This window comes from Camponotus floridanus, unplaced genomic scaffold (genome assembly GCF_003227725.1).
Source record: "Camponotus floridanus strain SB8 unplaced genomic scaffold, Cflo_v7.5 scaffold8, whole genome shotgun sequence".
Lineage (NCBI taxonomy): Eukaryota > Metazoa > Arthropoda > Insecta > Hymenoptera > Formicidae > Camponotus > Camponotus floridanus.
The window spans coordinates 3,597,785-3,612,988 of record NW_020229849.1 but is presented as its reverse complement, the minus strand read 5'-3'; the positions used below and the strand labels follow the sequence as shown (position 1 = coordinate 3,612,988).

General features: G+C 29.0%; 3 protein-coding genes and 1 non-coding gene across 6 annotated transcripts in view; 2 read left to right on the top strand and 2 right to left on the bottom strand.

Moving 5' to 3' along the window:
• LOC105254930 overlaps positions 1–4,768 on the top strand; it is a 53,919-nt gene extending 49,151 nt beyond the window's left edge. The window contains 8 exon segments of the mRNA XM_011263904.2: positions 1,003–1,145; positions 1,933–2,120; positions 2,383–2,485; positions 2,561–2,705; positions 2,708–2,721; positions 3,471–3,706; positions 4,112–4,323; positions 4,600–4,768. Coding sequence (XP_011262206.2) covers positions 1,003–1,145; positions 1,933–2,120; positions 2,383–2,485; positions 2,561–2,705; positions 2,708–2,721; positions 3,471–3,706; positions 4,112–4,323; positions 4,600–4,754 — 1,196 coding nt within the window. The 3' untranslated portion in view covers positions 4,755–4,768.
• Positions 4,769–8,664: 3,896 nt separating this feature from the next.
• On the bottom strand, positions 8,665–11,010 carry LOC105254931 (leucine-rich melanocyte differentiation-associated protein-like). Its single transcript, XM_011263906.3, has 4 exons — positions 10,911–11,010; positions 10,086–10,313; positions 9,158–9,545; positions 8,665–8,943 (listed from the first exon to the last, which is right to left on the bottom strand). Exons 1-4 carry the CDS (start codon positions 10,968–10,970, stop codon positions 8,864–8,866), a joined length of 756 nt encoding a protein of 251 aa, XP_011262208.1. The 5' UTR covers positions 10,971–11,010; the 3' UTR covers positions 8,665–8,863.
• A 110-nt stretch (positions 11,011–11,120) lies between these two features.
• Positions 11,121–11,192, top strand: Trnap-agg. Its single transcript has one exon. It is a non-coding gene; the product is annotated as a tRNA-Pro (tRNA).
• Positions 11,193–11,570: 378 nt separating this feature from the next.
• LOC105254932 lies at positions 11,571–13,199 on the bottom strand. Of its 3 annotated transcripts, XM_011263907.2 has the most exons (5): positions 13,096–13,199; positions 12,729–12,923; positions 12,198–12,528; positions 11,924–12,095; positions 11,571–11,848 (listed from the first exon to the last, which is right to left on the bottom strand). In XM_011263907.2, exons 1-5 carry the CDS (start codon positions 13,096–13,098, stop codon positions 11,623–11,625), a joined length of 927 nt encoding a protein of 308 aa, XP_011262209.1. In that variant the 5' UTR covers positions 13,099–13,199; the 3' UTR covers positions 11,571–11,622. The 3 variants fall into 3 exon arrangements, with proteins under 3 accessions (XP_011262209.1, XP_025270058.1, XP_025270059.1); XM_025414273.1 differs by lacking the exon at positions 13,096–13,199 and having other exon boundaries at positions 12,729–13,048; XM_025414274.1 differs by lacking the exon at positions 13,096–13,199 and having other exon boundaries at positions 11,679–11,801; positions 12,729–13,049.
• Positions 13,200–15,204: the final 2,005 nt, after the last annotated feature.

The window sequence follows — 15,204 nt, the reverse complement described above, 5'->3', positions numbered from 1 at the left end:
TGACATGCTGTTGCGGTTGCTGCTACATGGGACAAAAGACAGCTTCAACCTCAGGATCGAACGAAGAAAAGATCTCGAAGTCCACGGTCGAATCGCAGATTCCGTCGAACAATTCCGCGAAATCAGGAAACGGTGTTGAATTCGTGATGGAGGAAATTCTTTTGGCGGATGAGGATCATGAAGAATCAAAAAATGAGACACGGGATGTCACCGAGGATGATGCTTTTTTGATGAACGACAAGAACGACTCCTCGGCTGATATCTCGGATTCCAAGAGCAGTGGAATGAGACGCATGATCGACAGTTTGCCGATGCTTCCGAGGAAGGAGAAGAAATCATCATCATTTAACGACGACAAGAATGTATCGGAAAGCGATTCGGAAATAGGACATCCTGCGAGCCTCTTCACCAAGTGTTCGAAACGATACAAGCAGCAAAGAGCGATAAATATTCCACAATTAATAATAAGTTAGTCGATAGACAATTTAAGTAATAATTAAAAAGTTTGTAAAAAGTTTGTAAAAAGAAGGTTAATCATGAATCATTAAAAAAAGAATTAAAAACTTAAGACATTAAAATGTTAATCTTTCAAATTAAAATTCACCATTAAAAATTATTACTCCAAAATAATCGTAAAAATTAAAATTGTGAACCAGAAATGAAATCATTAATCGCGATTATTATTCTTATTATATATTGTAAAATGAAAATGTGTATAATTATATTGCATAAAGATATTCAGTTAGGGAGAAATTTTACAAACATGACTCATACATTTATTAAATAATAATTGAGAGAATTCCAAAATATTTTTTAATATTTAGGAATTTTGCAAGATCTTCATAAACTTGGGTTTATTTAAACAATCAATTTTCTTGCAAGTTTTCATGGAAATTCTGTCTCTTGAAAATTCGTCATTTTTGTTTTTAATGTCTCTTAATATTGAACATTGAACTCTGAATCAATTTGAATAATCGAGTCTTTTACCTCGTCATGTCACAGACGATGGCAGCAGTTTGTCAGAGGCATGCAGCACGCCGATTATTGGAGCAGGATCACGAGCAGGCTCTAGTCATACAGTAATGGATATGGACGACATGGATCCGGGCCATCTCGCTACTCGCTCGTCTCTGTCGAGTCTTGGAGTAAGTGTAAAATTTATTTAAGAGATGTTGGAGATAGTTACAGTTACATCTTGCTAAAATATACTTACAATTGCATGAGTTATCAAGACTAGTCTTAATACTGTCTTGTCTTGTCGAAATTCGAGACAAGAGCAAGACAAGATTTTTAATTAATTATCGAGACAAGATCAAGATTTATCAAGATTAATATTTTATCAAGATTATTGATTTTTAAAAGAAGCTAAAATATGTAAACTAGATAAGAAAAAAATCATTATATTATGTACTTAAAAATATTTATTTAATAAATAAAAATATTTATATTAACAAATTTAGAAAATTAATAGAATAAATAAAATAAACAATATAAAATTTAACATAATCATTTAGTTACACAAAGCTTATAGTACAGGTATAGTATAGTACAAATCGCATTTCTCTACATCTGCACATAAATAGTAATAATTATTTAAATTATACTATAAATTTTAAATTATACTATAAATATTATGTTAAATACATTATTTTTGATTATTAAGTTTGAAAATTTTTAATATCAATATAATATCAATATAATATAATTTTTACAAATATTGTCTTGTCTTGAGTGTTGTGCAACGTTGAAATAAATACATTGCACTTGCCATTCCCAACTTTCCGAGAGAAATTGCGTCTATTACGGCAATTTAAGGCGGAACAAATTGCGGTGTTGAATCTCGTTCAGAATGAAAAATGAACGGTTCTCGTCTTGCGCTCGGAGAGTTGATCGTTTTCAAATTTTCGCAATTTTAACTTTTGACAATTCCAGGCACGCTCGGACTCGATGGCGTCGGTATACAGTGGTGCGGGGGAGGGACGTTGCTGCCGATCCGTGGTCGTCACCGGCGAAGTGGAGTTCGCCTTGCAATACGATTATAAGAATCTGACGTTCGAAGTACACGTGACCAAGTGCAAGAACCTCGCGCCTGTCGATGTGAAACGCAAACGATCGGATCCGTAAGTGATTTTATTTAATTTGTCGATTTTTCTATTTTAATTCTATTTTTCTATTTCAATTTTATTTAATTTAATTTAAATATTATTGAATTAAATGCTTTCTTATAAAACTAAAAAATAAAAATTTATAATCTTGTGTGTATATTTACCATACAAATTAGTTATAATCCTCTTTATTCTTCTTCGGGAAATGCTCTTTTTTTTTTGTAAAATAAATATGACGGAAAATACAGTATTTAACTTTTTACAATCTTTCTTCTAGATACGTTAAGGTATATCTTTTACCAGACAAATCGAAGAGTGGCAAGAGAAAGACAAAGGTGAAGAAGCATACGTTGAATCCGGAATTCAACGAGACGTTAAAGGTAAGTTGATCCTTTTGATGTTGATTGTATTGTTTGCATGACAATTTCGGTGGGTTCGTCATCGCGCGATTTTAGTTCCATATGAGCCTGAGCGGCCTGGAGACGAGAACGCTATGGCTGACGGTCTGGCACTCGGATATGTTCGGTCGCAACGATTTCCTCGGCGAAGTGCGAATGCCCCTGGAGAACAAGATATTCGACGATCCGGCGCCGCATTGGTATCCCTTCAAGAAAGGGTGAGTTTGTCTGCTGATTATTTAATCGCGTGATATACATATAGTCAATTTTTCATCGACGAAAGAATCATTCTTCTTGAAATTTCGAAAGTTAGAGTCGTCGATCGCCTCCGAATGAAGTAAGTCTCTTGGACGTCAGTGTGCATTCAATAGATTGCATCATTGTGCATTTAGCAAATCGTTTAAGAGATCGTTAGTCTTTTCTTTCTTTCCGTCGAAGCTGCTTCGGAGCTTTTTATTACAATGCTTTCTTATGTTATGTTCTTACACGCGCATGAGAATGCAAAATATATTCGAATACATGACTAGATATAAGTATATGTTTTAATATGTATTTATATTTTTTAATATTTTAAGTATAATATCGAATCAAATTATTATTTTTCTAAATCAGGATTAAATATAATTAATTCTGATATTCTTCCTTCCCTTTAAAAAATTAAAGAGTTTTACAAAATATCGCGGAATTCATAATTTTGATAATAATTTTGATAATATGTAAATATAAGAATTAGAAGATAATAATACAAATTATTAATGAATATATAATATAAGAAAAAAATATATATAATATAAAATATAAAAAAATATATATAAGGAAAGAAAATATACACATAATTTATAAAAATTTTTCATATATTCTGTATTTTTCAATATTTATTTAAGAAAAATCTTAACGTAAAAAACTGAAATTCTAAAATTTTTGAGGGCTAAAGAATTAATGATTGCAAATAATTATTGGCTCGCAGACGGAGCCGTTCGACGATCCTGTTGCATATAAGGGCGAGGTAATCGTTGGGCTGAAATTCGTCCCCCCGGATCCGACGCAGCAGGAACGCGATCGGGAAAGCGGGACAGAACGTGGCGGAAGTTCCAAGACGAAAAAAAATTGGAGCCGCGGCGCCCTCCACGTGCTTGTCAAGGAAGCCAGAAATCTGCAAACACGTGGCAAGAACTCGGGCACCTGCGATCCCTTTTGCAAAAGGTACTTTTCCCTCTTGCTTCTCCTTATTTTGAATATTATACTTTGAATATTATCAACATATTACATTATGTTATATTATATCATATTATATTATGTTATATTACATTATATTATATGTTATATTATATTATTAATATAATAAATATAATATTGCGAATTTATAGTATTTATAGCATGAAAGAATGATAAGCAAAAAATAACTGTTGTAAGTTATTCTCTATGACAAGTACAATGTGTAAAATTTAGTCAAATTTTTAAATATAACTATTTATAGACAGTAACTTGTAATAATTTTTCGTCTTTTACTCTTTTTTATCTGGATATCACAAAAACAATATTTTTAATAATTCGTTTTTAATTCTTTTAGAAAAATCTCTTGCAGTCTCTATAAATATTTTTTTTCAGCTATTTGCTTCCCGACAAAGGCCGATCCGGTAAGCAGAAGACCGGTGTCGTTCGTAGATCTGTTGGTTCACCGGTTTGGGGACATACATTTATCTACAAGGATGTCAGTTTGCAAGAATTGGCAGAACGCGGATTAGAACTGACAGTCTGGGACCACGATCGAATCGCCAGCAACGAATTCCTCGGAGGAGTTCGATTTAATCTCGGCACCGGTATGATTAATAAAAAAAGCCAAGCACATACAAATAATATAAAGAAATTACATACAAATATGTAGATGTCATAATTAGATTCTTCTTTTCAATTAAATTAAATTTATCTCGACAGATATAGTAAATAATAGATTTCCCCCCAAAAATCTCAATCATATGGTTTGATTATAAACAAATTAATGTATTAATTAACAAAATAATATATTAATTAATTTAATTATAAAATCTCTTTTCGCGTTTTTTTGACGATAATACAAACACGGAGTTTCGTTTCAGGAAAGCATTATGGGAAACTGGTGGATTGGATGGATGCGACCGGTCGCGAATTATCCCTATGGCAGAACATGCTCGAGAGGCCGAATTTCTGGGTCGAGGGTGCAGTGACGTTGAGGCCAAATTTGCACAATCACGGGAAGAGTAGTGGCTCTTAAAAGCAACATCGCAATAAAGATTCGCTCTTCGATTGTCATTTCCGAGAGAGAAACCGAGGTCCGGAAATGCTATTTTAGTCCAAGTTGATTATATGTATATAGCTCTAAAGGCATCACACTTACGAGCGTAATAATCTAAATAAATAATCGTGAATAATAATGAAAAATCAGTGCCTTCGGAAGCAACGTAAACTCGTCTGATTTCTATGAATGAACCTATAGACGAAAATTTCCTGCGAACTTCCGATCCGCTGCGAGGATCATCAATTCAATGCATTGAGGGCTTTTATATTAGTGGAATAATCGTGTGAATTTTTTTGGCTTTTCTGTTTTTTCTTATCGTTATGCTTTACTATTAATTTCTATATGAATCATATTTTCGAATTTTCTATATAGGAGTTTCATTTCATAAAATGTCTCTTATATACATATAATTCCTAATGAGATCACACAAGATAATTGCTTCTTTTCATTGATATCTCTTTTGTTTTTATTTTATTGCCACACTTTGACTATTCTAAAAAAATATTATTTCTTGATGAAAAAATGGGAGAATTCAATTAATTTTATTAATCATTTTTCCTCTTGATTTATTTAACGATAAAAATGATAAAAGAATTGGCTATACATTAAACTTTTCTGTTATTCTTGCTTGTGTATCTTTCACTATATATTCTTTTACAAAGCCGGAATTCGTAACAACTACATTAACATTAATTGACGTGCCAAACATGAAAAGTTGTGGCGAATTCATGCTGCGATTAATTTCTTTAATATTTATATATTTTTCAAATTGAAGTTATGTATTATTGAGTACAACTTATATACTTGGCTTCTTATTGAGTCTTTAAAAAAATACGTTTATTTTATATTCATAACATTTTCAGTTTCCTTTAAAGTTATTATAAAAATTATAGCGAGATATATTTTACTTTACTTTGTTGTATTTTACTTTACTTTTACTTTTCTATTATGAAGTTGCTTCACGTTATATATTTTTCTTTATTATTTTCGATTGCAATTATTACAAAGGATCTTAGATAAAAATATCCAAGTAATAAAATTTTGTGCAATACAATCATCGACATTCTTGATGATATTCTTGAAAAAATATTCTTAGGTTCTTATAAAACCTGAAATGGGAATTAAGAGCAAGAATGAGTCCGTATAAACAATCAGAATAATTATCAGCATCTACGGACATATAACTTCTTCTCTATTTGCGAATAAACAAATTAAAAATGGCGAATAAAATCTCGCCGAAAACTTCCAAACTGAGTTCCAAACCGTGTTGAATCACGAAGTATTTTCAAGTTTAGCGAAATTCTATGTTATAAAAAAGAGATATTTGAAAAATAATCTGATGCACAAAAATAATTCAATAAAATTTTTAGTTCTTACAGATGCACATTATTAGTCTACGAAAATAAAAAAAAATTGTAATATATTATGTTATGTAAATTTATATGAAAAATTGCAAAAAGCAAATGAACGAAGGAACCGTTCTATTTTAAGATCATCAATTTTAGAATTTGATTGAAATATTGTATGAAGGATTCTTGATGCGCACAGTCTAATAAGAAAAATCATTTTTTTCTAGATTCGTAAAAAATAATTAATAATGTATAATCGAAACTTGAGTAGTTCGTGATTATCGTTAAAATTTAGATTTTCTGAAAGGACATTCCACGCAGGTCACAGATCAACCTTGAGGCATATTTTGAATCCTTTTAATCTTGTCGCATTGAGAATATATAATAATACGACACACGTAGATATTGATAATTTATCAATAATCTATCATTGATAATTATTAATTTGTTAATTTCCATGCATGCGAATATTAAAAAACTATTTTCTAAATCTCTTAGAAAAACTCGATTGCAATCGGAACGATAATTTTATCATCGAAACTAGTATTTATCATTAAATAAGAATTTAGACAAATGGTGGATTCTTATAAAAAATATTCGTCTTTCACTGAAAGATAATTATTTGTGCGACAAAGAGACGATAATTCATATATGTAATAGAGAATTGAAGTACTTTGTAAGATATATTTCCTTCGTCCATTTGTTTCTGATCTTGTCGAGTAAATTATACTCGAAACTTACGAGTAAAGAGTTCGGCGCTTAGAACGTTTGAATTTTGTGGACACTTTCCTTTCTTAAAAAGAAAGATGCTTCCAGCAATATGTACAATAGAAGTGAGCGAGTCTCTGAAGCGAGCAAGCAAAGGAACGGTGTATTTAAGAGATTTAAATATGACCGCTTCCCCCTTTTCACAATTTGAATGCGAACACATTTTCGTATAGATATATATTTATATACGTATACACCGAAAACTCGCCATTCATATATGTATATGTACATTAAAAATGAAGTTTTCTTCCGGTAATTTCAATAATGATCGTAAGCTCGTATTCGTGATGTACGATTACGTTAAATGCGTTCAACGATCCGTTTTTTTCTTCGCATCATTTTGCATGTATTTAGCGTTAAATGTTCTGTGATTCGAACAAACAACATTCGGTAATTTCGCTCACATTTAGCGTTAAGTGCGTTGTTAGATCATGCTATAGATACGGGTCGACGACTCTCGAGTGTTCCAGCATAAATCGAAGGATCGAACTGATACATATTCGTACTTAATTGATTTATTATACCTTCGATTATATTTGTGAATGTAAGTTGTTGCGTATAGTTAGCTATATAAGACTCTCTCTTCCTAAATACAGGGTTTTAACAAAAGGAAATTATAACTGCCTTTAACATTACATAAGGATTCAAGTGATGTGTGTAAGCTTCCTGCAAAAAAATAGATGAATAAAAAGAATTTAATTTTTGGATATATTAATTATATCTGTCAATTTTTGGCAAATTATATTGTTAAATAAGATATATTTAAAGTAAGGAATTTAATTTAAAAATATGACTTTTTTGATAAAGAGGAGAAAACGATTTATTTAACTTATCTCTTGTGAAGTTAATTAAAATAATTGAAAAAAATGTGACAAAGATAGGATTTGAGGAATTATAAAAAACGAATACTCCGATAGAGGAAATATAAGGAACTTATAATGTAAGTAAATTAAATTTTTAATTTAGCTATTTTTTGCAGGATCAATATTTGCGTGGCAGATTTAAAACTAACATAAATTCTATATAGGTAAATAATAATATAGGATAATATATAGGTATATATACGTACATATAAGATTTCGATATTCTCGAAATACTGAATTTAGTATTGTCGTGATAATTGTATGTCGAGCATGTTTACGGACCAATAGCAATAGAAACTCGAAGAATTTATTATGATAACCCGTTACGTTTTCTATCTCGATAAAATCCTCATGTTACTCTACGATATGTTAAAGTACTTAATATTACAAAATGTAATGTTAAAACTTAGAGAATCACACATTTATTTATATGTCGTTCGTCGGTGTGTATATGATAATAAAAATTTTATACGTTTACTCGTATGCTTCGCGTGATTTATTAATTGCGAGTAAGCATAAGTTAGGTATACTATTATTCGAGAAAAAAGTGCGAGTAAATAATCATGAAATTTAATTAAAAAAGGGCGAAGATATATGAATTATTGTAATATAAAAAATTATAGATTTTCATGTTGCGTTTGAACTTATAAAAAATAGTGCAATGACTTAAGCAATTTTATTTATAGTCTTAATTTTATTCTCAGCAAATCATTTTTAAAATTAATATTATTTATATTTTATGTTTTTAATTGAAAATTTTTTAGTCTTTTATTTTTGTGAAAAGATATAAAATATATATTATTATTTACATTATTATCATAATTTTCTTAAAGTAAATTTCACAAATTGATATTAAAATTGTTATTTGTATAGAAATTTAATTATTATCATGATATAAATCTTGTATATACTTTTATCATTAGAATCGGTAATACTAATCGTATATATCGCATGATAAACTTTAATAACATCAAAATCTATGGGAGATATTTCACATTGATATTTCACATTGATAATATTTCGTTATCAATCATATCTGACTAGAAACATCGCTTCGATATTTTAAGGCCACGCTTAAAAATATATTTGGACAATTTCTTTTCAATTAGAGATCGTTATTCGAGATGAATCGATTGCCCTCTGAATTCTTGCCGGAGTATCGATACTTGCACTTACCGTACGCACCTGCCAAGTAAAATTTATTATTAATATAGTTCATTTAAGTAATAAAATTTAGAGATTTTAAGTAATAAATTTAGAGAATTCAATAACAATCTTTAAAAAATCAAAACTTAGAGTTGCATTTTACATGCTTTTTAAATAGTTTTTTCAAAATAATATTTGAGTTTATAGTTTCAATTCAGTTTTCAATTGAACGATTTGATTTGACTGTATGTACCTCTGTGATCCTGAGGAGTACGTTGTGAGTTCGGCAAGGGCGTATAATGGATGTTGAAATATATGTCGTCGAACTCGTTACCAGCGTACGTTGATCTAGGTACAAACTTGCGTACTAATTCCGGAACAAGTTTGATTGTCCTGGAGTATTTGCCACGAGCTTTAGCATTCAGTCTCTCTTGTTGAGTGATTCTTCGTGAGTCCAGGAAACGAAGACTCGGAGGTAAAATGTGAATGGCATAAAGCCTGTAACGATCATAATCGTCCTCGTCGGTGGACACCGGATTGGTGAGCTGATCGGGACAGCCAGGGTTGCCCAGGAGGCTCACGTACTCTATATTAGGACAACATTCTCGTATTTGCTCGAGAGCTCTGTCAATGTTGGATATCTAAGAAGAAAATATATCCTGTGTAATGTTTTAAAGGATTCAAAAATTTAAAAGGACATTTAAACGAAAAAATTAAATGTCTTTTAGGAACCTTTACTTTATCTTTTAGATATCTGTTTTATTTTGAAGAAAAATAAAATAGATAATTTACAAGCACATTAAAGAAGGTTGATATCTTTAAAAATTTTTTAAATTTATGGTTTTATTGTTATTTTTTGCTGTAATATCTTAAATTCTGTTTCATTTCTTACAGAAATAAAATATTTTTTTGAAAATTTATATCACATATATTAGAAGTCTTCAAAATATATTTCTGAAAATATTAAAATATTTTTGAAATCTTAGAAATGTTTTACGAAAAAAGATAAAAACAAAATTGTCTCTAATAATGAAAAATGATTAATAAAATTTTAAAGAAAAGGAATATAGTTTGAATAAGCAAATATTATAATTTTAATAGACTTTTTAGATCTTACAAACACAGTATTTTTATATAAGAACTTTATTATTTTTTTATTTACTTTTCCGAATAGTGTATACCTTGTTGTTATTTATACTCAACGTAGTTAAAGTCGGGATACACGGCAGCGTTTTAAGATCATCGAGCTTATTATTGTCCAGAATCAATTCTTGAAGTTGCTCAAAATCCTTTACGCCGGAAACGGTGGTCAATTCGTTGTAGGAGAGATCCAGTCCAAGACAATTGTGACCGACGACTCCTACCAATCCACTGGGAATCTTTTCTGTTCTTTGTCCAGTGTACCAAGCCTAAATTATCGAGAGCATGAGAAAGCATGAGAATAAAATAAATATAAAGAAGGAAAGATATAAATATAGAAGGAAAAATATAAATATTTTTAGAAAATAACAAATGTAGAAAAATCTTTCAAACTTTAGAATGAATTTTAAAAATAAAAAAAATTATTGTAAACAAAAATTAAACTTCTGACAATCTTAATTAATATTTTTTAAATCTATTAAAAGTTTTAATATAGTAAAAGTTCGAGTCCTTATATAATATAATATTGCAAAGAAATAAAAAATACAAAAATACATACTTTATTGATTAATTTTAATGTTTGATAAGAATTAAGATATTGCTAATATTTTTTAAATTTAAATTGAAAAAATGTATTGAAATAAATTAATCATATTCAACAAAAGAAAAAATTAAAGTAAGAATCACTCTTATATTTTCTACACATTTTTCATAATTTTTTTTTAAGTTCAATCAGTATACTCAACACAATAAAAAGTGCAAGAGAGTGTAGTCAAAAAGCGCAGACTCATATCAATCGACGCATATCATGTGTGCGCACTAATCAAGTGTTATTGCACGCAATTAGAATCGATTTTTATAATTACCCGTCCATTATCGAGTGTCAATGCGCTCCTGTTGAAGTCTTGCTGACTGAAACCCGCCATGTTGCATGTTATGTGAGCACGTTGCCCCACATAAATAGAGAGAGTGTTATCGCACTGTTAATAATATAGATAACACTTATAATACGCGTATACATGTATGTTATTATAACAAAATTCGATACCTTGTATGGATGATCACATATCCAGTGTGGCTCGTTGGTCTAGGGGTATGATTCTCGCTTAGGGTGCGAGAGGTCCCGGGTTCAAATCCCGGACGAGCCCAATTTTTTTCATTTTATTTTTTTTATTATTTTTAATTTTAATCAACTATTGAATTATTAAATAAATAAATAAATAATATATATATATATATATATATATATATATATTTAGGGTACAAAGGATATTATTCATTCAACATATACTAAATATTACATAAAATATGTTATTATTTATATTATAAATATTACATAAAATATGTTATTATTTCTTTTAAACTCATTTTATATATTCTATATACAAAATTTTATAATACATTTTATAATTCATTTTGGTTTCACTTCTTATTTTTTTATGAGTTTCATTCTTTAATGACTTTTGTTACTTACATTAAAATTATATATAAATATATCTCTAACATTTTTTTTTTCAATAGCATTATTTATAAATTCATGAATCCTAATAATTGATAACCTGCAGCTATAATATTTTATTATGATATGAAATCGTTCAAGGTTTTTTTATTCTTTTTTAGTTTATGTATCCTGTGAGATGTGCTGCTTATTTTTAAAACTTGTGTTTTGGAGGAACCTGCTTCTTGTTCACATTCCTTGATATCTGAATGAACTTGTTCATCTAACTTGTCTTGATTTAGCTTGTGTACAGATTTATCTTTAGAATCATGAAAAATATTTTCATCAATCTTTGGAGAATTATCACTAAAATAAAATATAAATATCATAAACGTAGTGTACTTTATAAAGCATATTATACTATACCATATTATATTCTACCTTATGCTGTTCAAAGATATTGTAGATTCTATCTTTGTATGTGGTGTTGGCAAATTTATTTTATTATAAAAATGGAACATAGATTGGAAAGCTTGTACAAAATCAGTTGCAGTTGGTGCAGTAGCATCAATGTGAAACAATTCTTCGCTGAATGGTTTTGTAGCAATATATTCTATAAGAGATATAAATAATAATGCTTAACTTCATTAAATTTAATTTTGAATTTTGAATTGTTTGATAAAATAACAAAAAATGATATACAAAAAATACATACTCCTAATTAACTCTGCACCTTCTGCTTTATATTCTGTGATTTCCTCATCTTTTCGTTTCACTAAATCCAGTAGAATCTCATACTGGCGAACCAGTTTCATTGATGACAAGCAAAGAGGCATAGTCACATTTTCCCAAAACTGTTGTGGTGTTTCTTTGAGAAGATCTAATGAGAATCTCAATTTTACAAAATCATGGTCCTTTCGCAGCTCTATTCGATATGTAGAAAGTTCTAAAATATATGTATGTATATGTTGAGGAATATCATTTAACATATCTATTACCAGTTGCTTCCAATCAACAGCCTCAAGATTTAAAAGAGGATTCACGGTCTAAAAATCGAAGCACTGTATATTATATAAAATAAATTTGTTATTAAGAAAGCTACAAAATAATTTCTTAAATGTCAAGCTATATTTTTCTTCCATGCGATTCGTATAGCAAATTATAGAGATTTTAATATACGTTGTGTACAAGTTATGTTCAAGTTCAGTGATATATAATATAATTATAAAATTATTGATTCAAATACCTGGAATTTGTGAAACATAATTTCATCTGTCAGAGTCTCCATCCAAATTTCTTTCAAATTCGTTAAAAGAACTTTCCACGATTCATTCTTCTTCGTGAAGCAAATCATATGAGCCTCGTCGTTTATTCTAACATTTTTCCAAATCCTGTTTTGTTCGCAGCTGTCCGAAATCATATTTACGTCGTGATTTCCGATCTTGGTGATAAAATAATTAAATAAAATTTGAAATACAAACATAAATTATGTAGAGCATAAACAGTATTGTTTATCATATAACCTATCAGAGTTTCTTATTAAATAATTTCATGACTTTATAATGCTATTATAATTAATTAAATGCTATAATACATTTTATAATAAAATGTACCATTATAGTTATAAAACAGATGTTTGTATCATCTGTTTCTGAATTTAAAATTTTGCAGAAAAATATTTGTTTACATAAATGTCCATTGACATATGAAGTGTACCTAGAAGTGCCAAGTGAAACAGAGTTTTGAGGCCCTCTCACTTCGATATATCGAAGCGCGATATTACTTGCTATTGTGACGTCCCGCCATTTCTAAAATTTAATCTTAACAATAATTAAAATAAAATGCACTCCTCTTTTTTTTCTTAAGAAAGTATTTATTTTTATTTCTCCCTTTTTATCTATAAATAATTAAATTAAATCAAATTCCATTTCAAAAATGTTTTCAAATTTCATTAATGATTATATATTCTAATCATATTTGTACAGAAAATTAGGAAATTATATAAGATTAATGGAAATATCGTAGATAATAATTTAACAAAAAAATATAATCTAACAATTAATCAAATTTAATTAAATTGTTAAATTCGAATTCAACTTTCTCTGACTGCGAGTTAAATGTAACTGATTATGCATCGCGACTAATCGGAAATTTAAACGGAGACTTTCTAGATATTTCCTGCCAATTGGTAAGCAGAGCAGGATTACACTTGCTTGCATAAAAGGACTCGCGCGATTTGTCAGTGCTATGGTTCTTGCACAATTTATCATACAGCGTGAAATTTTTGGTTTTACGTAAAGACGCCTTCGACGTATTGTCGAATACATTTTTTCCTTTCGTTATCAAATAATTACGAAATAATACGTCGTCATATTTCGGCGAGAGTTTGCAAAATTCTTTTGCCAAAATTTTACCAAATTCCACGCGTGGTTTTCTTGTCCTTCCATTTTCTGCGAAGTAATATATATCGAAATATTTTTAAATTTTTATTAAGAAAGAATCTGATATATATATTTTTAAATAAATAGTAATTACTATTATTTATATACTACTTATTCGTACATGTATATAATATTTTTTCATTTATTAATAAATGCGATAATTAATTTATAATATATGTATATGTACAACTTTATTATATATATTACCGTGCATCTTCTCTTTAATGATTTCTTTTTCAGCAACACTTTTACTGATATCAGTTTTCGATGTTCGCTGTTTTCTCTCCGTATTATTATTATTATTGAAAAATCTAAATTTTAAATAGGGACTTCCAGTTTCGTTTATATATTGTGATGTCATTACATGCTTCGATGTTTTATGCTGTAATAAAAGCTTCTTGAAGAAAATTGTAATGGCGAGTTTTGTTTGTAATTATTAACTCTGTTGCTGATATAAAAACACAAAAGAATGTATATTAATATAAAAAAACATTTAAAAAAGTTACTTAAAAATTAAATCACTATTTTTTTACCAATTTCTGAAGAATTTGATCTTTTCTTCTGCATCGCGACGCTAAGGTGTTTAAAATATCCTTGGTATATCCATTTATCTTTCTTGTGATGCTCGATAATTCGTTGTATTCGAGTTTAAGTTGTCTAACAAGATAACTCTCAACTTCTGAAATCGATATATCGGAGTCGATCGCATTATTTAAAAGATTACAGGATACTCCTACATCCTTAACTAGGATGGCATCTTGAAAACCGTTAGTTTTATTACTTCTGTAATATAAATCTTTCTTATTCAATTCTTCTTATTCAATTAAATAAATTTGTCGAAAAGTTAGCGAAATAAAATAATAGAAAGAGAAAAAATAAGGAAGAGAGAAAATTGATAAAAATTTTAAGAATTAAAAGCAATATTTCTTTAATTAAAATTTTTTACATCACTTAAATTTCCAATTTCTTGAAACTAAAGAAACTAAAGAACATGCGCATTCTATCATGTAAGTTTCGTATTCTTTATATTGTATTTAATAAATAAAATGCACCTATAATAGGGAAATCCGCAATAATCGATCCTTGACAAGGGCTCATCCTGAATTATTACAGATTCATCGTTCATATAATCTTTTATGATATTAATCGAATTCGATGATGTTAAAGTAATCGAATTTTTATCTTGTCGTGCAGGGAAAGTATTCTTGAAATTCTTCGTACCGGAAATTACTGAATATTTTTTCTTCTCTGACATAATATTAGCATCACTCGTTTCCGGTG